General features: G+C 46.4%; 1 protein-coding gene across 4 annotated transcripts in view; it reads left to right on the top strand.

Moving 5' to 3' along the window:
• Positions 1 to 1,601: 1,601 nt before the first annotated feature.
• fstl5 (follistatin-like 5) overlaps positions 1,602 to 26,146 on the top strand; it is a 144,932-nt gene continuing 120,387 nt past the window's right edge. For 2 of the 4 annotated variants that reach the window (XM_035650290.2, XM_035650289.2), the window contains exons 1-2: positions 23,907 to 23,993; positions 25,259 to 25,400. In XM_035650290.2, the coding sequence (XP_035506183.2) occupies positions 23,935 to 23,993; positions 25,259 to 25,400 (201 nt within the window). In that variant the 5' untranslated portion in view covers positions 23,907 to 23,934. Of the gene's footprint in view, positions 2,077 to 23,906; positions 23,994 to 25,258; positions 25,401 to 26,146 lie in introns of those variants that run through there. The other 2 variants (XM_035650292.2, XM_035650291.2) reach the window with 2 other exon arrangements.

The following is a 26,146-nucleotide window of genomic DNA, read 5'->3' as shown; positions in this document are numbered from 1 at the left end:
GGCATGTGTGTGACACAATGAACACAAACAACTACAACAACCATAAAATATAAACCATATTAATCTCTATTATCATCAATGTTATAAATGGATTTCTAGTAGGCAGCATTTTAACATTATGCCTAAATGGCACTGAGCTGATTTTGAACATTTGATATACAGTTTTTCTGGCTTAATTTCTAACGATATATCATTTTTTATAAAGCGACCATAAACAATATATGTTTGCATGAATCTGTAACCACTTCCTGTAGCCGTCAGATTAATGTACTGCAGTCTGACATGTAGCAAAGTGAGGGCAAAAAGTAACATGAAGCGGAAATACAGTATACAAATACAGTGACATGTGTACCCAAGCAGCCTGGATGTACATCCCACCACTGACTAATAGAGAATGACCATATGGCATAAACTATTTAGGTCTGTAAAATGAGGAAGGAAAACAAACAAACAAATAAATAAGATTGTATTGTGAACATATTATTGATTGATTGATTGATTGATTGATTGATGATGATGATGATGATGATCACCTGGAGGTCACACAGGGGCACCACAGGCCCGGATGAGTCGGTGGATACCCCTGCTTTTTTATTCACTCCCCAAAAACAGTATTTATGTGTGTGTGTTTGTGTGTGTGTGTGTGTGTGTGTGTGTGTGTGTACAGTATATACACTCACAGCATGTGTAAGTGGGGCAGCCACATAGAAACAGAGGTTTTGTTTTGGCAGGGAGGGACAACACAGCTCCACATTCCGTCTGTCTTGGATACATTTTTTTCTTCTGTCGGTTGCTTATACTGCCTACTACGGGACAGTCGTGATTGGTTCATCCCCTCTCCCCTCTATCCTCTCCTCTCTATCCTCTCCTCTCTCCTCTCTCCTCTCTCCTCTCTCCTCTCTCCTCTCTCCTCTCTCCTCTCTCCTCTCTCCCTCTCCCTCCCTCTCCTCTCTCCTCTCTCCTCTCTCCTCTCTCCTCTCTCCTCTCTCCCTCTCCCTCCCTCTCCCTCCCTCTCCTCTCCCTCTCTCCTCTCTCCTCTCTCCTCCCTCTCTCTCCTCCCTCTCCTCTCCCTCTCTCCTCTCCCCTCTCCCTCCCTCTCCCTCTCCCTCTCTCCCCTCTCTCCTCTCCCTCCCTCTCCTCTCTCCTCCCTCCCTCTCCTCTCTCCTCTCTCCTCCCTCTCTCCTCTCCCCTCTCCCTCCCTCTCTCCTCTCCTCCCTCTCTCTCCTCCCTCTCTCTCCTCTCCCTCCTCTCTCTCCTCTCTCCTCCCTCCCTCTCCTCTCTCCTCTCCCTCCTCTCCCTCCTCTCTCCTCTCTCCTCTCTCCTCCCTCCCTCTCCTCTCTCTCCTCTCCCTCCTCTCTCCTCCCTTTCTCTCCTCCCTCCCTCTCCTCTCTCTCCTCTCTCCTCTCCCTCTCCCTCTCCCTCCCTCTCCCTCTCTCCTCCCTCCCTCTCCTCTCTCGTCTCTCCTCTCCTCTCTCCTCTCTCCTCCCTCCCTCTCCTCTCCCTCTCATCTCCCTCCCTCTCTCCTCTCTCCTCTCTCCTCCCTCCCTCTCCCCTCCCTCTCCTCTCCCTCCCTCTCTCCTCTCCCTCTCTCCCTCCCTCTCCCCTCTCCTCCCTCCCCGCGTGATTGTATGTAAATCCGGTCGGGACGGAGCCAGTAGGTGAGAGGGTTGGGGCTTGTGGCTCCTGCCTCGGTGGCGCACACGAGACCCGAGAGCGGCCGAGGTGAGATCGCTGCGCCGTCGGAGCTGTCCACTGCGCCGTGGTGCTGAACTGCACATTCTCCCTGCGTCTCCTGCGTCGGCGCTTGATGATATTTTGGGAAAAGGATTAACAACCTCCCCTTTGGCTGCTCGTAGGTGCAAACTTCTCCGGAGGACATCGCTCTCTCTTCTCTCTCTCTCTCTCTCTCTCTACACACACACACACACACACGTCGGAGATTTCAGCCGTGGATTTGGACCGGAGCTCGAGATTATCACATATATAATAGTTTGTGGAGAAGTGTTGCATCCTCACCGTCCCATCGCTAATCTCGCTTGGATTATTCTCCTGGATGGTTTACGTCTGGACACACAGGTAAAAAAAATAATTATATATTTATGTATATATATATATATATTCTTTTATTCCCATGTGATTTTTTTTCTGTGAACTAATTGTTAAACCCCATCCGACCAGAGCTCCATCCCCTCCTCCTCCTCCTCGACTCGCTGTCAATCACCCGATCTTAACCCTCATGGTCGTCGAGGCGCCACAAACTCCTTTTTCTCTGATAATCCATCAGGTCAAGTCTCCTTGACTGGGGGGGGAATCACCCGACATTATCGGGACATCAGTGAAGTTGAGATTATATAGTTGCTGTTATTCATCCCCATTGTGACATTGTCAATTTGTTGTTTTTTTTCTTTTCTTCCAAAACCTATTGGAGACACGCTGCGTCGCCAGGAGCTTGTTTTTTTGTTTTTTTTTAATTCATCCTCGCAGTACTTAGTGCGTTATTTTTTCTCTCTCCCCTCCCCTTGGCACACTAATCCCCGGGTGACACCGTTAGCAGCAGAGGGATTATACTTTTGTTTTTCATCCTCGGCAGCTTTGCGCACGGACTCCTTTGGCACTGTGGCGCGCGCGTTGCAGGCTCTTGCGCCGGGGATGTGGACATGAACCGTGTTGAGTGATGGTGTGCGAGTGAAATTAGGGGTCCTGTTCTGGTGCCCCCCCCCCCCCCCGCCCCCCCTCCCTTGTTTTGAATCGCCACGGCAGTGCAGCAGATGGAGTGAAAGCCAGAACGTTAACGCAGATTAAGTTGTGCTATTGATAGGACTCCGATGTGCAGCCTGATGGATCTTGTTGTTGTCGTTGGGGGGGGGGGCAGCCTTTTCCTGTCAGCCCCATTGGAACAGGATCGATGCAGGGCAATGAGTGCAACAACAATAGTCAGTTGATACATTTACTGTAACGATATGATAGGATACAATTCTTCATTTTTCTAATATACATCATATGATCTGCATTGTGAGGAATGCACTGTTCATGTACTTTGTACTTGCATATTTCATTTGGTCACAGTTTGGCAACTTAAGCCACTAGGGACTGAAACACAGTGTACTGTAATATCTTACATACACAGCATGTGATTGTATTCATCAAAATGTGGTGAATTGTCAGATTTAACTTTAACCCAAAACTCACTTGCCTCCACCTTGCCACCAACATACACATCAATGATTTTAATTGTAAAATAGTGTAATAGTTTCACTTTTAGTCGATCGCGTGCATAATAATCACTGTGGCTTTGCTTACTGTCAAGGCAGCTTTCACTTGTAACCGTATTCCCGAACAGCGTCGACGTTGAACTAAGCGATCTGGTAACATCCCCCATCGCTGACCGCAAGACGAGCACTGTCTGGTGGCAATTCTATCATTTCACAGGGTCGAGAAGACAAAGCTTAAATAAAAGAATATAGCAGCGCATGTCAACTCCTGGGTCCTCGCCCGCGTTACGCTTTCTAGACCGAACAACGCATGCTAGCGACCACAGTTGTTGAAATTCGCGCGGCGAAGGCGGTGAATGGTGCCACGGTGCAGTTTGAACGCTCCGCCATCCGTGGGACTTTGTGCCATCCAAACTCCCTCTTCTTTATCCCCCCCCCCCCCCCCCCCCCCCACAATGCACCCACTCTATCTGCGAAAAAGCTCTTTGAACCCCCGCCAGATAGAATCTGTTTTCAAGGGGAAAAGGATTCGGATGAATGAGATGGATCTGCCATTGTCCAAGACAAAGCTCCCACTAATTGACTCCACGCCGAAAAACACGAACCAGCGACCAAACACAAGTACATATATTGATATTTATGGTGCACAGAGGGTATACGTGGGGAACGTGCTGTAGTCTTTGTGGATAGCGCGGCCGGCTGCGGAGGGAGGGAGAGAGAGAGAGAAGACAAAGCTCATTTTCAGGACGACTCTGTGGGTTTTCTGCTCTGAACCGATGCGGATGCTCCTCAACGTAGATCCGCTCAGAATGCCCTCACAGGAAGGAGGAGGAGAAGAAAAAACCTCCACCGCGCCGACAATTGGAAGAAGGAAAATAGAGGAAAAGAAAAGTCTTTACCTTCCTCCGTTCCAATTACGCCATTTAACAACAGGTAGGAGACGGTGGCAGCGGCTGGAGCAGGTGGAGCGCCAGTGATGGAGCTGCTCCGCTCTTCTTTTCATTACAGCGGCTTCCTGCGAGCGCCACGGGGAGGCGAAAGGGCTTTTGAGTCAACTTTACTTTCTCAGTAGTGAGAAGGGAAAGAAAGAGAGAGAGAAAAAAAATTGGCAGGAAACTGATCAAAGCGTTTCAGATTCGAGAGGGAAAGCTCTCTCTCCGTGTGTGTGTGTGTGTGTGAAGGTGTGGGCGCCCGCTGACGGCAGCCGGTCGCAAATTAGCCCCTATCAGGGCCTTCCCCCGTCCCGGGGCGGACAATCTTTACCCGTCACCCGCTTGGTTCGGCGCAGCTACGAAAAAGAAAAAAAAATCGAGATTCGTCCGTGAAGAAAGGCGCGAAAAGAAAAAAATTCGCAAAAATCTTTTATTCTCGGAAAAGCTCTGCCTCTACTCCAGTGAAAAAAATATAAATATATTGTTAACAATTTTAACAAGAGAAGGTTTTGCCAACAGCCAGGTCTGTAGCTTGTCCAGAATTTTTTTCTAACTAACTACATTTGTATATTATAGTTCAACAACATCGTCTTTTTGTTTTTAGGGGTTAGAAAGAAAAAAAACTGATGCCTTAAGTGGGGACCAAGAGCCGGGTGGCGCTTAGCTTAGCATAGCATAGCATACTGGTGCTAAACTGGACTGGAGGACGAAAACATGGTTAACATGTTTTGCCCAGGGGTGGAGGAATAGCCTCAGCAAAGAGGGGGTGGACTGTTTGTGCAGGGCCTCATTTTAATAATCCACAACCACAAGATGTCAGTCGGTCGCTCAGTCAGTCAGACAGTCAGTCAGTGAGGGTCGGACATCCACTGGCAGTCGCACCCTCTGCCCTCACTTATGGTTGTTGCTCATTTGCCCCAAGACAAAAGAGAAATGGAAGAATGACCTGGCGACCTGGCGACACATCGCTGCACCCAGCTGCTGTTCGCCGAGAAAAATTGGACTTTGCACAGCACACGAGTTGTCACACTCTTTTTTTTTTTTTTGAAAGTGTGAAAACTTGGGTCCTTAATTCCCAAAATATCACATTTCTTTCGTTTTTTTTCTTCTTTTTTTTTTTTTTAAAAGAACCTTCCTGTTTTGAGTTTTTTTTCCCGGAGAGGATTCGTCGGGCGCCCGGGCTCTTTCCAAGCGATGCCTGTTTTGTTTTTTTAATGTTGTTGTTTATTTTACATTCACAGTTACCGCGCATATGTTTGCGCCTGGGAGTCGCCCCGGAAAGGCACTTTTTAACGAGCCCATCCGCAACTGCTCCTGTGGCGTTCTTCTCCGCGCCATCCTCTCCGTTTAATGAAGCAGCGACTCCGGGAGTCGGATGGCCACTTTGACTCATATTCCACACTCGTGACTCCAGTCCGAGTCTCGGCCCTGCGCGTCTTCAGCGTAGATTGTCTGACACACCCCAATGCTGAGGTGTCCCCGTTTCATCGACGATCCGCCACAATGACGCTTCTCCCATTGCTTTCCCCCTTTTTCCATCTCCCCTCTTCGCACTCGGGGCTCAGCCTCAACCGCTGCCAGCTCCCACCTGCGTCTGTCTTTGTTGGTTCCCCCTCTTCAGCGCGCGGCATCTTTCGTTGTGCGGCAGACCCACACACCTTGAGATATGCTTTGCCTCCGCCATGTGCAGGAGACCCATATATATATATATATATATATATGTCTCCTGGCAAACAGAGGGGGCTTTGTTTGATGCCGTTTCCCTCCGTTGTGCATGTCGCCTTTTTCGGTTTCTTGCGCCACTTCAGCAGTTGCTTGAAAGCGCGCTCATCGCATGTTATAATGCGCTTTAGGCTATTAGAACGCGCTTAACTGTCTGTAATGATGTGTGAGAATGTCTACTCTGTGCGCAGCGGAGACAAACTGGTAACGTTTTCTGCTGGATCATGTATTTCTGTTTTCCCTCCGTCGCTTCATGGATCAATCTAGGGCAGCGGCATGAGGCTGTGACTCCGGACTTTTTCAAACGGCTCTAGAGTTCTGCAGCATGACCTCGTCCCCTGCGGCGTCTCGACTGAGCTCCGAGTGGATTGTGAAATTGTTATCGCCGTAACCCCTTTTCGGAGAGTAGCTACGCCAGAACGGTCGGTCGCTTTTTTTGGTGGCTGCTTTTGGAAAAAGCTGGGACCGGGTGAAATGTTGCGACCGCTCTCTTTCTCCCCCCCCCCCCCCCCCCCCCCCCCCCCCCCCCGGGTGCTCTTTGGCAGATGGTCAGACCATAATGGAGGTTGGGGAAAAAACCCTGCGGGCGAGGGTCAACAGGCTCTAAGTCTCTGCGCTAATCCTGTCAGTGTGCTGCAGGCACACTGATGGCACACGTGGCTTTGAGGCATTGTCAAAACATGTCCGAGTGGGGATTCGGGGTGTTTGCGGCGCTGGCCAAGGCGAGATAGCGGACGCAGCGGTCTGTCTCTGAGATAATAAGGCTGCTGTTTGCCGTCTGCTGGAAACGAATGACACTTGGGGATGGCGAGCGCGCCGCGGTGGTCCGGCCATGCCTTGCATTTCGATGGCGCGGCGGCTGCGCAGCTCGCCGCCGGCCTCGCCTCTGTGGCCAAGTGTGACGGAGTGGTTCGGAGGGCACGGTGCAGGTCGATCGGATCAGTCTGACTAGGCAGTTAATCGCCGGCCACGTGCGCCTCTGCCGGCCTTTTGCGTCCTGCAGAGTTGCAGCGACAGCCGGTGCTCCGCGACATTTCGACTGGCCAATAAATTAAACGTCCATAAAAAGGAGGAGTCAAGGTCTTCGCCCGCCAGCGCCTCGCACGTAGAGACTCCCGCGATCGTAAAAACGACTGCAACGCGGACCGTGTAGCCGCCGCCGTCCAACCCTTGCCACGCAGACCTTATGGGCGCCGCACAAAGTCCCCGATCCTCCGCTGAGCGGCGAAGACTCTCCGTTCTTGATCACAGCGGCTTTCGGAATAATCGGAGGGTGCAATCGGAGCTGAGGGTACACAGTAGGCCGCGTCGTCATTCTCACATGCCGTGCCAAGTCAGACGGAAATCCCTGTGCACGACAAGGGATGCATTGGAATCACTTAGTTCGCTCGCTGGGTGGTTATTGCGGCGCGGCGATGAATAATGCACGCAGGTTCTCTGAGGATGAATTAGTTCAAATTTTAGCAGTATAGCTCAAGCTGGCAGGCGCGGCCCCGGTCACAGTGTGCTGTCCGCCGTTTGGTACGTGGCTGCCTGGGTGGATCAAAGACACATGACATTTAGTTTCCCTGAAAGATTGGGGCAAGTTACATTTATTAGCGTTCATCTTTAATAAATAAATGTACATACATATATATATATATATATATATGTATAAAAATATATAAAATCCTTGGTAGAAAGAAACCTTTCACTGACCAGTTTAAAAGGTTTATTCCATGTGTGAATTTTCAGCTTCGGCTTTCAATCATATACAACGGTCTTCAGGAGATCAAGTTTTCAAGGCATTCAAGTTTCAGTCTCTATGAGTGGACACGCTCAAGGACGTTTAGGCTCAAAACGCCGACCCACCTTCCCGCCGAGGGGCTAAACTTGGTACGGTAAATATGACACCGGAGCGGGCAAGGTTGACCTCAGTTCGATGCGGCTTCGTTGCGGCCAGGTAGATATCCTTTCGACTTCCCCGTTGTTGGTGCTGAGCTAAGCCGACCAGCTGCAGCCACGGCGAGAGCGGCAGGGACCTTCTCGCCCTGGGGAGCGCAACTTTTCCCGCGCCCTCGGAACATTTTCGAAGAAAAACAACACAAACGGCGACCGGCAGTCGCGGGGGACGCGGCTTGAGGACAAAAACGCTCTTGATTTCAGAAAAGTGCCACTGCCTGGATTTGGCCTGCCTGCCAGGATTTATAGCAGATTAACTTTGGAGGTGATTTAGCTCTCGGCTTTTGCAGTTGCAGAAAAAAATTGCTTCTTTTTTAATTCTTTTTTTTTTTTTTTGCCTCATCCAATGTTTCCGCGCTCGCTGGCTCACATATTCCAACATTCACTAAATATTCCAACCCCGTGAAATGTGAGTATATCACAACTTAATTACAGGTGTCTGGGAGGGGCGTTATCTAATCACACACACCTGCACAGCAGGCACAATGATATATATACGCGTATTTGTGACATTTCCCTTTCAGTGGTACAAATTGAACTGGGTTGCACCGGGGATGTGGTGGGAAGACACACAGTCTTGAATTGCCAGAACCCATCTCCGCAGTGCCCGTGTCAGCGCTGGAGGAATGGTCCGGCCGCACACATTACCGTCCTACAGTAAGGGAAAAGAATTGGTAATTGTCTCCCGCGAATGCGGCGACAGTGCCCGCTGGAAAATGGCGGAGACGATCGCCGTCGGTAGAATTCCCCCACGAAGAAAATGCCACGAAAACAGTAAACGACAGATGACGACTGGGTTGATCCCAGCCGTTGTGTAAAAATGTACACTTGCGGTGTGCAGGTCAATTGCTCGCAGGTTGTTAATGTTGTTCCCCGTAGCCGAGGGGGATTTGGAGAAGGGCAACATGCCGGAGGCGGAGGGGAAGCAAGAGTGTTACCTGTGGGCACGCTTACACCCACAGTCTAAAGAAGAACACAAGCCATGAGTTTCAAAGATTTTCTGCATTCAAAGAGATATATCTGAATGACACAGATGACCGCCTCATCGAGAGGACGGGACGGGACGGGACGGGGGGGGGGGCGATAATGAATCATGTCATCGGGACACGCAGCCGACAAATGTACACGAGGGCCTATCGCACTCCTTTATCCGTTATCTGGTGCACTGCCGTTATCCGCTTGGCATTTGCCGCGGTGCATCCTCTCTAATGAGTCCGGGATATCGGGGCGGCGGTGGTGTGTCCTAAAGGGTTTGGAGAAGGGGGGGGGGGGGGGGGGGGGGGGGGGTTCTTTGAAGTCCAGCGAAAGTGAAGGTTCGCAAATCCCCAAGGAGCCCGCACTAATTATTGAGTCAGCAAGTGCAACTCGGAGGGCTTGTAATCACAGGGACTGAAATATGATTGATATAGGTTGGTTTTTTTTTATTTTTTAGAAGATGTGACAAGTTTCTCTGATGGTTTTTATATTTCTTTATTTATTTTGTGTGCGCGCCAGTATTCAATAAGGAAGGGATGGAAGGAGATGATCCCTCACTGGCTTCCCACCAGCAAACCAAAACAAAGTTGTAGAGATTTGTTTGGAGTTTGCAATCTCATGTCTCTGTCTGGTTGCTCTTCCTGAGATTTGGATCACGTTGCATGAGCTTCGAAAAATGAATTGCGTTAACCATGCGTCATTGGAATTCTGCATTGCCTTGAAGGCTTGTCCCCCGTGTTCACGCGAAGGTTGACGTCACAGAGATGATTGTTGACCTTGGAAACAACCCCTCTTAACCTTAACGTGCATTAAGTTTTCTTCATTATATTTCCGCTGTCCATGTTAATTCTGAATGATTTGTTCAATTGCCAGTTGGAACCAGACCAAGTCCAAGGGAGCGTAACCATGCCGGTGGCTGAGTCACAGTTTGATCTGAAAAATTAAAGGGAATTGCAGCAAACAAAAAAGGCAGTTTGACAGACTGTCCATCAAAGTCTCTGATGTGAGATCTCAGTAGTAAATGTAAAAAAGGTTTTTCACTCATGCAGGCATGGTTCACTGGGCATGAAAGCAATGTCATGCTTCATAACGCAGAGTCACACCTGACAGCTGCCTTGAACAAGCAGTTTTTATCGTTGAGCCACTGAACAGCCCCACTGGAGCGGTGGGAGGTTAAGTGCACCTAAACAGTGGGTACAGATATTTACTTCACAGACACACAACATTTTTAAAAGTTATATTTTTGGAATTCCTTTTAAAACACCAGGACGTCCAATGGCATCAAACTCTTGGATACATGATACATGCTGCAACTTGCTGTCGAGAGATTAAAGTAAAAGTAGTGATTAGAAAAACCAAAACAATATCTAACAAAGAACCAAATGATGTGATGTTAATGTGTCTGAATAGGTCATTTAACTACCAGCTATTTGTTCTAGGCCCTGCTTCCTAGTTTGGACAGTGTGTAAAAATTAATGCAAGAGTATTCCCCACATGCAAAAGGCTTATTTTGTAAAAGAAAAAAGGTTTTCCCGAAACAAGACAATTGATTTCAGACAGTGGTCTGAATTAGAAGCGTATAGAGTTAGAAAATAAAAATGTGTATCAGTGTTTTCCTGTGCATTCTGGGTAAGATACAGGCCAGTTGTCGCTAGGCATTGCGTGGCTTCATTAGCCTCCAAGCTACCGGCCGGCTGTTGCTAGGTATTGCGTTCATTGTCAAACTGGAGATGCTGAAAGCTATCGCTGATCGACAATAGAACAACTAAATTGATAAAACACAAACATGACAATCTTTGTCTTCCACAACTGAACTTTGACCTTGAGGGAAGGGAAGAGGGGCACTGGGCGGTGAAAGATCACTTATTACCCGGCCCAGTACCAAGGGTAATCCTACAACAACAACAGCATCCCATCACGTTAGTCAAGTCCTCGCTAAACACCGGAAAAATCTATCATGGGCACATTTTTAAAGAAGTCACACTCCTCTGTGGACTTTACGAATAAAACGAATGTAATGACTTCCATTAAGGACGTGCAATTATACCGGAATACGACACTCTGGTAAGTGAAGTGCTGACTTCTGGGATCGTAACATCAAGCCCTAGTTAATGAATCTCCTCGGTTAAATGAGCAAACTCATGTGGTCGATGTGCCACAGAGACCAACTTCCCGACAGTTTGCCATTGAAAGGACATTTGAACATCTTTACGACGATCTCCATCACAACCAGCGGTGCTCCAGCCGTGGCAGGCTGCGCTAGTGGCCTCGTTGCATTGCGCCAAACAAAGTGGGTCTTTCTAGGACTTCTTTAATGATCATTTGATAACTTTGTGTTTTTCTGTTCAGACCCAGAGTCTAGAGAAGAGGATGTCCCTTGCTCAGTTCCAGTCAAGGCTTTGGATTGTAAGATCTAGTCTGGCAGACTAGCAAACTTTACAAGTAAATCTTGGTTGGAGGAAATTTGGCCACGCCCGTGATACATGATCATGCCAGTGACAGTCTGTTATATTTACATACTCAAACTGGAGATGATTGGATCATTCCACCTTGTACAGGAGCACCTTGATGCACACATTAGCATCTAAATGAAGAAAATGTGACGTTCTTCAAAATTACTTCTTTGCAATGCAATGACTTGATATTAACATGTTAAATGAAGAGACAATTGCATTGCCGTAGGACTATATACAAAAATCAGTGCATTAATTAGCTTAATGAATTGGACCATTAGCATAACTTGTCATATTTAATATATCACGGTGATTATGAAAGAACATTAGGGCAGCTCGAGTGGCTCTTATTTGGACGTGGTCCAGAATATCCGAGAGATGATTAAGGACGTGCCAGGTTCTGAGGCCTGTTCAGATTTGGCTCAACACAATGAAATCCACCCTTTCTGAGAATTTTTCTCCTGAGATGAGGAGACAGAAATAAATTCCTAGAGAAATGAAAAAACAAAGCCCTTTTTTCCCACCATAACCACCATCGCCCATTATCTTGCCGTGAATAGCACGAACCAGGATACAGTTAATGAAGTGTTGCATTTTCTGTCGGCCTTTCATCCATGGGAATGGTGGACTATTATTACAAAGGGAGACTTGTTAGGCTGCTGTGGGAATGATGACAGGAGCGAAAGGGAGAAGTCAAATCACATAGTGATACAAGTATACCGAGGGACAGAGTCCGCGGTTTTTCTCTCATCCTGTCGCGGAGGCAACCATCTCTCTGTTTCCGAAGATAAACGCAAAAGCAAATCGAAAGAGCCCCGTTGTAACTCCTCAGGTGAGACTGACCCGTGCGGCACGTTCCACTTCCCAAGCCTCAGTCTGTCAGATATAGCTTCTAATTAACAGAGGCTGCAGCATGAACCTAAGGCCACACGTGAGCTGGTCTTGTGTAGCTACACGAGCCACATATGTTCTATGGAATTGCATCTCCGTAATATGGAGATCGCAGGCAAAACTAGAGGCTGCACACAAAGCGGAGTCCACGCTGCGGCGGGCGGCGTCGGCACCGGCAGATGCGGCTGCCTGCACAGCTGGGCTGCTGCAGGGGAAGAGCTCTTGTGGCGAGGAGACGCTGTACATCCTCACAACAAAACATCTGGCACCGTGTCATTTCAGATGAATGGCTGGTGATTACACAATAACGGTTTTTGTCGGGCTTCAAAGCCACCTGATTGGCTGTGGGGGGTGTGTGTGTGTGTGGGGGGGGGGGGTACACAACAAGACTGTTCATGTCGCCGCAATCTGCTGCGATAAAAAGAGCACCGATCAGGTGGGTCATGCCAGAATGTGAAATGAATAAATCTGAAAAAGTTCTGATTCCGTTTTTTGTCAAAAGTTTCTGTCCCAATACAGCATTTGTTCAGCTGTGAGTTAAAATTCAATTTCTAATTCTGCACATCTAATTTGGTCCTGATGAACCCATGCTGCAGTCTTTATTGTTTAGATTTCCAATTTATAACTTTTCATAACCTTGACACAAGGTTGCTGGAAAAGTAAAATAAAAACCCTTTATCCCCGACGGATGGCAGGAAAAGGTGACTCAAATTTCCCAATTATGACAGATTTCACATTTAAGGTTCTAATCACCTGGTTTATATTTTTTTTTAGTTTTTTTTTATGCTGCGAGTGTGTGTTTTGTTTGGCACACGGGGATTGATGTGTTTTTTTATCTTTCCAGCTGCTACAACAGATTGGAACAAACAGAAGGACCGGACAGATATCACACACAGCGACAGTCACAATGTATGAACAGATGAAAATACAAGCCTCGCCAACAGAACGTCAGGAGAGGAAAGGGACGCAACAGTGCTGGCCGGATAATTTAAGACAGGCGATCGCCGGCGGTGCGGTATTAAAATTCTACAACGGTGATTATGTTGCTGCCGTGTTGTTGCCAACAAAAAACAACAGCGATGACAGCGGTTGTATTTATGCTTTACTGCCCCGCAGTAAAACCCCGTTGTAAAATCCAAAACGCAGAAAGTAGAAAGAAGCAAAGCAATATCTCACTGCAAAAGGTGACCTTTAGTCAGATCTATTGTTTTTGCATCAGAGTTCATCATTGACCTTGGAAATTGTTTTGGGGCAAAACAGTTCTAACTCAATGTCGACATTTTTGGATCCGTATCCATTCTTCATCCATGGCACCATAAAAAACAACCCCACCACAAAACAAAATCCCACGTCTCAGTCAGTCCAGAGGAGAAGTCCTAAAACTGCTGTGGAGGAAACCAAAGCGGCATCAGTCAACATCGTCATCTCCATAACAACGGAGCACAACTCCACATCTGCCAAAGTAGAGAAAATATTTTTTTCCTGAAAAATATCAATATTTTAGTAGTTATAATGTCAATGACATGAATGAATGATTATAAGCTAAATGCTCATTTAAAACATGTGCTCGTCTGTCTTGTAGCATAATCAAATAGTACAAACTGACTATGAATATTGGAAATGATCGTGCCATCTTTACAATGTCGGTAACCCCGCAGACCGAATCCTGTGCATGAAATGAAAGAAAATGACTGGACGGTAAAGCTACCGTGTGTGCATTTTTGCACTTTTCTGGCGGCATCTGTTGGTAAAGTTGCAAACCGCAAACAAATGAGCGCCCGACAGGGGACACTTTATGGTGGCGCACCGCTGTTTCCAAATCCGGTTTCTGGCAGCGCTTAAAATTCAACGCGAAAGCGACGTATTCCGTTGTGCAACCGCGTTCCACGCGACGTAACAAACATGGCGACTCACGCGGCGGTCGGGTCCACCTCACGTAACTACATTTCACTCGAAAAAACATCGGTTCTTTGTTGCAGGCGATTATACATACAGTAGGTGAACACACAGTTGTGGACAATATATTCAATTTCTGAGAATAAGTTCTTCTTAATTTTACACACTGTAGCTTTAAGGTTTTGATGTGTGATTCGTACTGTTCTTTGGGAAACACCCTACAACAGTCTGGCAGTTGTTCTGGAAATGTACAATCTCGCATTTATCTTAAATTGCACCAATAATGGGATAAACCAGCGCGGGGCCTGTTATCTTACCGTGTTGTAATCAACAGCTTTGATTTGCACAGTCTGGAAGGGAATCAAAGAGTTTCTGGCATCCCTGCCGCGGGTGAGAATGGACATGTTTTATGCCTCCATTCTTAAGAGGTGAATACATAAGTAGATGCTGTAAAAAGCTTTGCGCCCGATATACAGTTCAATTTTAATTGGTGGTTTGGAGCCTATATATCGTACCTGCTCGGTTTATAGCACAACATTATGAGGCCTGTGTTTGGACATGGGGGATATGTGAAATAGAAAGAAATGTTATTATTCAAGTACAAATCTCCACTTTCTCCCTATTTCATGGCGGTCAAATATCCGTTCATTGGTTTCTTTCATTGCCGACGCTGTCGACCACTTTTTAGTTTGCCACCCGATGTGGTGGTGGAGCGCTTCGCCTGTGGGGGAGTCTCAGCCAGTGTATTCTGAAGGGGGTGTGAGTGCGGGGGTCGGAGGGGTTGCTGCCCCTTCCAACACCCCATTTCGCAACAACCTTGCATTCGCCGGCCGACTCCTCTAACCTCGAGGCGAGCGCTGCCCCTTTTGATGAACCCACTTTGCCATTTATGAACTGACTCTCTTGACTGCAAGTCTTGCAGAAAGAAATATAGTACGGTCCGTTTGAGTTGCTGGAGCTTTTTTCCGCTCCTCCAGAAGCGGCAGAAGAACCGTAGTCAATTGCTTTTTCCCCCTCCCCCCTCTCTCTCTCCCCACCCTATGCAAAACATTCTCAGCATGTCCTTTTCAAACCTGGAGCGTTTCATTTCTCTGCACGTCATAAATGTGTGGACTCCAGAGGCAGCCGATGTTTCCTTTATGCACTAAAACAGTAACCAAGCAGTCGCGGGATGTAAAGAACGATGGGGGGACATAACATGAAAAGTCTTTCCGTACGAGATACTCATTTGAGCATGTGTGACGTTCAAAGTCGTCCCCTTGTTCCACTGTTGTAAGGCGGACCTGCTCCATCTGGGAGAATTGCGCGGCATTTTTTAGCGTTTAAAAAGAAAAGAACAAGGACCAAAACGGAATCGACTACCCTCCGGCGCGAGAGTGTGTCGCCTGTGGTTTTGGACGTGCTTTGAACTTGAAGGAGTCCTTTATCAGCGCACAGTGCTGCCGGGGGGAGTATGAGAAGTGCCATGATAACTCCATGCCAAGCGAGACGTGCGGCAGCGGGGACGCTCGGGCCGCAAACACACGCAGCGGATGCTCCAGTGGTTTTTCTCCAAAGATATGTCGGAGACAAACCGGAGCACTCCGAGCCAAATTGATCCGTGCGTAGAAAAAATACGGCTGAGCGCGCCGGAAGTGCTCTGCCCACAGCGGGGTCGGGGATGTGTCGGCCTAAGAGAGCGGAGCCCCTTACCTGCTGACCGCTAAAATCAACAATAAGGAATACATGTCGCCATCTGAATAACTTCTTGTGTGCAAAACAAGAAACAACTTCCTACTTTCCAGGCAGCTTTTTCACCCGGAGGCACCAGCCTGGTGCACGACTGTAGACGGGGAAAAAAAACTGAGAAAAGGAAACATCTGAAAGAAAATCTGAGACTATTGCATGAACTGAATATACTGAATGATGAACACTCTGCAGAATGTTAACAAGGTGTGGTGTGTTGGTTGGTTATCTCCAGCTAAGTTGGGGTTGGATAAAGATGAATGTCTATTTGTCAATACAGACACACGGCGCCGTGTACTGTACATCTGTCGAGTTCAGCTTATGACTTTGGGCTGAAAATCGCACCATCATGTCTATTGATTTATTATTTCATTCGATGCTTCCCACCAGATTTCTAACAGACTACTTATTCGGCAGCTGCTTGTGTGGTATGCTCCCATTATATTTTAAGTATATATACTTTTAGGCCTTTAAGAGGTTTTCTTGTCGCAAACTTCTTCTGGTTTTCATTCGGAGTCATAGAGCAACACGAAGGACAAGCATCTCAACACCACAGATTCATACGTGACGCGACACAAAACACCGACACGTCATAGAAACACAAAGACAGACAGACGGAACTGTGGCAGGTTTCTTCAAGATGCTTGGAACAACCTACCTGCCAGGTACCTTAAAAAAAAACAAAAAATACAGTCAATCCAGAGGAACTGGTGATGGTCACAACAAATGTTGATTTGATTTAGGCTTTTTTTTCTCACTGCACTTTGTATGAAATTAATTTTATGCTTTAATCAATTTAATTAAAATTCCATGCCTACACCTTTTACGCAATCTGCACTATATGATGGAGTTACCCATAAACATGTCAGCCTTCGAGCCCACATCAGTAAACATATACGTTTTGGTCAGAGGGGGCGGCACTGAGCTGCTGAAAGTCTGCGCCGTCTTGGCAGCTATGGTTGACAACAGATCGCATTATGTATTCTTAGTTTCGATAGGTCATTGTCGTTTGATGTTCACCTGAGTCTGCGACGACAACGAACCACGACTGTAACCCGATTGAAGTTAAATCCTTTGAGAGTGTAAAATCACAGAATCTACATGAGGTGTTAAATCGATTGCCATCTTTAGAATTCCCGGGGACGCGACAATATGCATGCACAAGTAGGGTTAGAGGCCTTTGACCTGTTTTTATGCAGGAAAAAAGACACAATGACGTCAGTTGCGTTCGGTCCGAAGGCTGCTCTCTGTCTTAATTAAACAGAATTCATAACCCCCCCCCCCCCAAAATACACTGTACTTCATGTGTCTTAACACTTGTCCACACTGACCTCTTAATACAGCTCTCAGTATAAATGAATATTCACATATACATATCCTGACACATCTAACAAGATATGATTCTACAAAGTTGAACATAAAACATATCAAATGTGTTTTGTGACTCAACACGAGTCATTGTTGTCTGCCGGCCTGAACACACAGGCGCCGGCAGCATTCACCCAAAATAAAACAAACCTGCTTCACAGAATTTCGGCAGATAAAGCACTTATATAACAACAGAACAACACCTCAGGCCACTCAACAATACAAAAATATAATCATATTTATACACAGTTTTACAATAAGGAATTTACCTTAATAACTAAATAGATTTACTCAAGTACATTTTCATTGAAAACAAACTTAAACGTGTACACAACCAAACATATCGATGGGCCGGCGGCCATTTTGTTAGCATATTATCCACATGTGAGCAGACTCCATTACTGTGCACAGGTGAATCAAAGCAAATCCCTCACCCGACCAAAACCTGTTACTTTCTCAACGTAACACGAGAAAGGCTAATAAAGTCCATACCAGTGCATTGTGTAATAAATAAACACGCCACTGACCTGTTTTGTGCAGGAAAAGTAGTTGTCGGTCTGCAGGCAGTTCCCTGCTGTCTGGAGGCCTCGCACCAGCAGCAGCCCTGGGTCAGTGTTGACGTCGTTGGGTGAGTCCACTGCAGTAAACACGCAAGCCTCCGTTTTGAATTTGACGACAGAAGAGAACAACAGTGGAGGATTATAGTCGTGTATCTTCAGTCTTACGTTTCACACTGAATATTTATAACTTTTAATAAGAAACGCATCGGATTCCATTCAAGCTTAACACAAAATGTATTAAAAACAAACTTTTCACCAGCAAAGTAATACTTTGACTTATGTTATTGATTGCTTTTGATTGCGTTTGCCTTTTTTTTGGTGGTAAGACTTAACTAACTTATATTTAAAGAAAGTCTTTATTTTAAATGTAAACAGTTTTCAACCCTGTCAAGCCTATAAAATTGTTTGGATTGTGATTTTAGTAAAAAAAAAAAAAATGAATCCCTTAAACTCCCAGTAAATCATTATATACAAAAATTGGCCTGTATAAAAAATATGTAGAATCTAAATTTATATATATATATTTTTTTTTTAAATCAAATTTCCTTCTGCTTAACCAGGTCATGTCGTATTAGTGGTAATTAACACAAGTATGATATAAATCCACGCACTTACTAAACTATAGTTTTTAGAATGAAAGAGAATGAGGTAGGCCTATTCATTTTGGGCGAATGTTTTAAAATAGAAAATATAAATCAAATGCAATATATAAACTGGTGACCCGTGTGAAACCGACACCGTGACACAGTGATCCTGCCGAGTTAACAAAACCCCCTCTTCCATCAGTCACTACAGTAGAACCGTTGAGTAAGACACCGGAGCTTTGGTAAGCGGCTCAGTTGCGCGGTGATTACGTGCCGCGCTGCTGCCTGATGTAAATCTCCGCGACTGGCTGACTTTGAAGCTCAATGACTGCAAGAAAAACCCTCACGCAAGCTCAGCGAAGTAGGCAAAATCGCAGCGAACAGACGGAAAAAAAAGAAACTCACACTTTTACACTCATAATAAAAATAGGGCATACCCGCCAAAGTACGGAAAAAGTAGCTGCCGTAGGAGAATAATGATGTGAAGCTTCAAATGTCATTTCCACGCAAAGGTTGGCATTGAAAAAAATAATATTGGCATATAGAAAATTGAGAAGCAGGTTTTTTCTTCTTCTCCCTTTTGGAAAAAAATTAAATCCCTATTGCCGTCCCTGCTATTCTCTGCGTTTTATCCGTCATCAGTTCATTTTGCGTATGCAAAATAGCCAAAAATAAGATCATCTAATGTGGCAGGAGCGTGACCTTGTGTATTTCATAAACCCAGTACCTATCGCCCGGAAGATGTGACGAGAGACAGAGAAGAAGAAAAGAAAGAGTATTAGCCGTTTTTTTTTTAAAGCTGGTGAATGAAAAGCTCCCAGAGTACGTAGGTCTAAAAGGTCAAAGGTCAGAATGATCACGTGTCATGCTTGGAAGAACAGGTGACCTTGAAGACGTCCTGAGCCTCACACAGAGAGTGTTCTCAGTGGCTGTCGGGCAACAGTCGGTTGACTGAGCATGCATGTTTTTCCCCCCTGTTCTCTCCTTCATAGATGTTTACCCCGCTCGCGCTCGGGAGCTGCACTGTGCAGCCACAGTGCTGTAAGTGTTTCCAGCTGAACAACTCATTGGGAAGTCGAGAGCTGAGAGGTGTAGAACACTGCCACCGTGCACGTTGTCGGCTTTACACTGCAGTGAGATACAGATAAAAATATATTCTATACATAAATATTCTCCGGCTTCCTCCCACAGTCCAGAGACATGCAGAATGGGGTCAGGTTCATTGGAGACTCTAAATTGACCGTAGGTGTGAATGTGAGAGTGAGTGCGTGCGTGCGTGCGTGCGTGCGTGCGTGCGTGCGTGTGTGTGTGTGTGTGTGTGTGTGTGTGCGTGAGTGTGAGAGAGAAAGAGCCCTCCCTCACACAACAGCTACGAGAGACAGTTCTTTTAACTTGTCTCCCAGTCCTAAAATGAGAGCACAACATTTGAGCCTATTAACACTAACGTCTTCATAATTGAGCCCCGGGGCCCGTTTAACACCTGGTTTCTGTTCCCATTCCTTTAGTCTGTTTAGACGTCGTCAAGTGAAGAATGAGATGATCTTTGCCAGTTCGGAGACTGGAACTTCCTCTCCTGACATTTACTCATGTAAGGGATATTTTCCGCACGCCCCTACAGTTTTCTTTCTTTCAGTTCATTCGGAAACAAGCAGAGACTCTTGGGGGAAAATGTGTCGAGGCTAGCCGCGCAAAAAACAGATCCTTGAGCAAAGTGCTGGAGAGTCCGGAGCCTCTTCACACGAGGTCAAAAATGTCAACGTTGTGATTGTTGAAACTCTGCGGTCGCCCATACTGTGTACACCCACTACCGGAAGACATTCAGCAGCAGGGGGGTCGCACCAACCAAAGGGTTTTTCTACCGTCGGCTCATATTTTTTTTTTCTTCTACATGCCAAGGTCAGCCGGATTAGAACGCCGAGGTCGATCTGTTGGGCCACGCGGCGACGGCGTCAGTGGCCACACACCGACACACTGCACGGGGCTGCAGGAGGAGCGCGCGCCGTGGGGGTTTCCTCCCGGCGTGCACGAGTGCTTGCAGGATCGCCGTGGTTGCCTCCGACCGAGGGATCGCTGCGGACAGTCCCCTTTTTTTTTTTAATCTTTATGTGTTTTGATCAGGCTCAGTTTGCGTCCAGTTGGACTTTCGGTGTGGACCAGGAGGAAGGGTTGAGTTCAGGCCTGCAGCGGGTCAATTGAATTCTAATTGAATTACCCTCTTTCAGTTTAACCGTCTGATGTTGTAACATCCTCCATATTTGCCAGTTCAGGCACAGTGGCCTCCGTTGTCATTGCGGGACAACAATAAAAATAAATGATCATCTGCTTCTTGTTGTGTTGACATGAAAAGTGACGGCATAGTGGGGTTTTTTCTCTCCATGCCCTTAAAAAATGCAAAAGCTGTAGCTGCACGTTAACTGATTTTGAACAATTAATTGCAATTAAATGGGATATGTCTCATTATGATTAAAAAATTTAAAATTTCAAACGACGGGTACGAATAGATTACAATGGAATTTTTTTCCCCACAGCACCTGTCCATCAAAATGACGGACAGGGAGTAAATCTAACGCAAAAACCCCTCCGCTCAGAAGTTCCCAGCGGAACCGTCGGCCGCGCTCCGAATTTCCTCATTTCTCGAGAGTTTGTTTAATTATATTTGAGACGGAGCTGACCGTAATTAGAAAGCTGTAAAATTGAAGAGTTATCAGCCATGAGTCTGAATTATATAGTCTCACGGCCGACTTACGGTGCAATATTCATGTGGGAGAGGAATAATATTCCCAGAGCCCTTTTTTTTTTTTCTGTGGTGGAAAGTCCTGCACAATATCAGGAAAAATGAACGGCGCGATTTAATTATGTATTTCCTGTTTTGCAGAGTTATGACTCACCAAACACGCATGGCAGCTGACAGTGAATTACAATGTGTGCATTAATTCAAACCCATCTAACGCCCAGTGTGGTGCATGTGCATAGTATCTTTAACGTGTGCTGTATTGTATGGGTATCGGAGTTGTTGAAGTTGTTGTTGTTGTTGTTGTTGTTGTTCTCACCCCGTGCACTGAATGGCAAAAATCTGCAGAACGAGACGGGTGGAGGAGGGAGGGAGGGAGGGAGGGAGGGAGGATGGCGGCGGCGGCTATGAGCTTGTCAAAACATGATGCATTGTGTACATAGTGGGAAATAGGGAGTCTTCATTTGAAAGTCAATGCCAAAGCTTAGACGTGCTCCGGGGGACTTAAAGCCGCCAGCTGGAGTTATGATGGCTCTCCCCGGGGGAGGAGGGGGTCTGAGGAAAACTTCTGGACTCTCTCTCTCTCGCTCTCTCTCCGTACTTCGCGACCGCGTTTGTCTCCCGTGCTGTCAGGGCAAAATAAATAAGACCCAAGTCTCGGTGTATTTACTGTGATTCACGCGCACGGACTTGTTCGTACAAATATATTCGCTCGGGGCGGGAGGTGATGTCAGTAAATTTAAGGCCGGCACACATTAAGTTATCATCATAACAAATCTATGTTGAGAAACCTTAACCGGTGTCTTGCCCTTAAACGCCAGTTAATGACCTACATGTACAACAAGTTCAGTCTAACACAAGAGCCCGGCAATACATCCAAATGTTCCGTTTAAGTTTTTTTTTTTATATTTTTAGGACTGCAGCTATCGATTACTTTCATTATCAAATAGTCTAACGAGTAATTACCTACGCAAAAAAGGTCATGTCCCCCCCCCCCCCCCCGTGACTGTTTGTTTGCAGGATTACCACAAAAAACTACCAAAACTTGCGTGAGGGAAGGATCTGAGCATTCTTTTTCACTTTCTTCAACATTCTTGTCAACTTTCTTATGAAGTAATAATTTACAGATCTTGTATTTCCACTGTTTTGGACTATGTTTTAGGACAAACACATCATTTAAGCTATCAGAATGTGTTATTAAGGTGCATGTAGCAGTCAACATATATACACAGAATTAGAAAAAGAATATAGAAGAAAATAAGATAAAATTTAATATAATTCACACTATTTACAATAAATTTACAATAAATATCGGGGTCACAGATGGCCAAATGTGAGTGTGGTGGATTACGTTAATATACTACGTTAATAACGGTAATATAATGTGTAATGTTATCAGACCACATCTTTTTCTTTTTTGTTAACGTCTATTATAAGAACCAGACACTTGTTCGGCCTTGGCGGAGGTATGCGCTCTCCTGAGTCACATTTCTGAGTTCCAATGAATCAATAAATCTTCTGCGCTATAAAATGTCAGACGAGGGAGAGTGAAAATTACTATTGCAGACTCCCGGAGTCTGTCATCAAATGTCTTGTTTCTTCTAACCAAAGGTCCAAGACCTAAAAAAAAAAAATGTCTCAAATTTAAAATGGATTTTAAATCAAAATGGTTTTCTGTTGATCCGATAATTGTGCTGCTCAAATAACACACATGGTTGAAAGAGTTGGTTTTAAGAGACGTCATTATGGAAGTTGTAAGTTTGTGCGTCTGATGAATCGTATTGTGTTTAGCTACAGTCATTGATATATATTTATGTATGGGCTGCACAAAATATTAGAGACATCTCAGCGTGCAGTTCAGCAGCAGCTGCAGCACAAAGTGTTTGCTGTTGATTGTTCTATTAATAATGGAATTTTCCTTTGTTCTTTATTTTTTTAACTGGTGCCTTCAGTTTTGCTTCCATCTCTTTTGCTTTCTGTAGTTTGTCATTGTGCCAAAGCTCCATTAAACAGCAATGGCGCACATGATGAAAAGGAACCCGACCGACTGACGGCACAATTAACTCAAACAGCCTCAATCGCTCTGAAAACGTACTCCGGTTTGAACGAGAACCAATTGCAATGTGCATTGTTCACTCCACAACGGTTTTTATTTGGGGAAAAAGTCTCTTTTAAAAAAAGAATAAAAAAAAAAACGCACAACAGCATCATTTAAAATCCAGTCTTCAGCAGGAGTGGAGCCGAGGAGTTGACGCGGCCGCGACTCATTGAAAACGAGTTCAGCATCCGCGAAAAAAACACCGTGCCGCGTGACAAAAGTCAAACTGCGTCCTGCAAGAAAAAAAAGTTGAGTCCATTAATAATCCATTTAACACCGGGAAGTCCCCGCAGAAGAAGTTGATTGATTGTGCCGGCAGATGCGGTGATCCACCGCGTGTGTTAGCAGAGAAGTGGAGCGGCAGCGACTGCAGGCGGGCGGGGGGGGGGGGTTTCATTCATACACCTGCAACCGAAGAGAGTTTAGAAATACACGGAGAATACATATGATCATATTTCAGAGTGACTGAGTGAGTCAGTTTCATCGTCTGCCGGCACAAAATGGCCGCGATGTTGTCTGCAGGGCTCACTGGTGCCAGCGTTGTAAAGAATAACTTGGCCAGGTACGGAGATCTTTTTGAATTTCCAGACTCCCACGACGGAACAAATAGCGCACTGCCCACCGGATTATGGAACATCTTACTTAAAACACTTTCAGGGACAGAAGTGAGAGACGTCGCTACGGCAAAGGGCTAAAGGCTTTGTTCCTTAAACGCAACATTATGGTAATGTGTCGCGTGCGACTTGTGCCTTAGTTCCTTTGTAGATGTGTCCTTTGAATTTCCCGCTCTAATTAGCCGTTTTGTTTGTGTCATTTATGGAAATTGGACTTTAACTTTTCAACAGTATGGTGTGGTGCTTGGCGGCGTTGGGTGTATTTTGTGTAGGAGATGGGAAGCTGCCAAGGTTGATAAGATTTGATTAAAAAAAAACAAAACCTTTGCTTTTAACCGACAACGTCTCTAAAGGTTGAACAAAAAGTCTGGCGGACAAATATATACGATCCCCAGCCGTTATTAGTTTGAACTAAAAGATGAACCGCCATCGGGATGAATCACATACGGAGCTTTAAAGTTCTTTATAGCCCATGAAGTCGAGGAGATAAAGTTTCCAATGTGGTCCGGGCGCGACCTCCTGACCCCCGGCGAACAGCAAGCGGGCCCGCGGAGCTGCCCCAGCGGTGCCGCCGTTGTCTGACTCGGTGTCACTCCGGAAAGAGCAAGGGAAGCGGGGTCGCCGTCCCGCTGTCAGTCATCTCCCTCCCGCCGGAGGATGATGAGACGGCACCGGTGGCCCGAGATGGCGCTCGGGGTGGAAGTGCGGCTCAGAGCGTTCGCCTGTAGCGGCAAAAAAAAAAAAAAAAAAAATTCAACAAAATCAAGTTGAGTCCAATGTATTCATGAAGCGGCTCTCTGACGAAAAGGGAAGTTCTGTGTGTGTGTGTGTGTGTGTGTGTGTGTGTGTGTGTACGTGTACGTGTGTGTGTGTGTACGTGTGTGTGTACGTGTGTGTGTACGTGTGTGTGTGTGTGTGTGCAATGTGAGACCACAGGCTAACACGTAATGTCTCCTCTGTGTATCTCCTGCTTCTTGCTTTTCTTGCACATCACAGATTTGGGGGCAAACATTGTCACAGGGCATGAACCCCCCACCCAACCCCCCAACATGTTTTTATTTTGTTTAATTCACGTCACGCAAAGGTCAAAATCGTTTTCCCACGCGACCTAATGAATAATTGAAAATGCAGTTGTGTTGGAGGTGCAAAGGGAATTTTATTCCCACAACCCTTTAAGCAAGCGCCGCATCTCCGCGAGCGTGTGAGGAAACTGTTTTCAAGATGTAATCTCTGTTCTACATCTCAGTTGCCTGACTCCGACACTCGGCCTAATTGCCTTTAATATATTGCCTCTTTTGTTTTGGTTTATTTTGATTTTCTCCCGTCTTTTTTTACCCCCCCCCCCCCCTTTAATTGATTCAAAAGGAGATTCCAATCTCGCCGAGCGCGGGGCGTCGTATTGATGGCTCTTGTTCAAGACCCGTGACAGTCGGCGGTTCCCATTGTCCACACTAATTACGCCGGACGTGATGCATTGTCTCGGCCAACAGCGAATTGAACCTTCGGGAGTGTCGGAGCAGAGCACTCACCATTCTCGTTTGGCTTTTTTTGCATAGGAAAAGACCAATGACGACGGCCAGATGGTGGTCGGCGGCAATTTTCCTGTTGGGGCTCGCTGCGCCCGGCGCCGACGGGAGGCCCGACAAGGACGGCTTTGGAGCGCCGCCCTATCGACCAGTCGTGAGATTCCGACACAAGGTATTGATCGCATTCCTCTGTCACTCGCTGTCCATAACAGGAGGAACTATGCGCTTTTTTGCCAAGTACAAAACTAATAACAGTGGCACTTTCTTCCCCGCCACGGATGACTCTCCTGTGGTTGTTGTTTTTCTGCCTGCTGAAAAACCCTTGATGAGTCATTATCCCCCCCCCCCCCCCCCGTGCCAGGGGACCGTCTTTTCAAAGACAACATCAGATTATTGGCGAGGCACAGCTGAGCAAAGACGAGAACGGGCCTGTGAATGAAACGAGGACGGTGACGTGGCGTTTTCATCTGAACGTACCCCGAATTCTCGTCGATAGACCCTTGCCGGTTCCGTTGTACATCTCCCTCACTGCATCTCATAGAACAAGTAGCGTACTCTTGTCTTTTGGTGTCTCTGATTTGGCTGCGGAGTAACAGAGTTGGATCCACCAGGGCCAGACTGGGGAATACAGTGACTGTCTTGGCAGACGGGGACTCGAGCGAAGCAAAGTCTTTTGTCGAGGGGCATTAGTCGGAGTGTGGCCCTTCATTACATGTCTCCCATGCGCCCCGTTTGCACGTCTGTTCACTCGTACGCGCACCTCCTCTTCAGCCAACCCACGAAGAAGAAAGTAGCAGTGAAGGCAAAGAAGCCGCGGTTTCCCTCCGAGGCCGACTGCCGTACCCTCTCACTGCGTCGGTCTCGTCATGCACGCAGGGAATGAAACGCCGCGACGGTGGTCTAGAAAAAATATATGAT

The sequence above is a fragment of the Scophthalmus maximus genome, chromosome 9, assembly GCF_022379125.1.
Source record: "Scophthalmus maximus strain ysfricsl-2021 chromosome 9, ASM2237912v1, whole genome shotgun sequence".
NCBI lineage: Eukaryota > Metazoa > Chordata > Actinopteri > Pleuronectiformes > Scophthalmidae > Scophthalmus > Scophthalmus maximus.
This window is presented reverse-complemented; position numbering and strand designations above follow the sequence as displayed.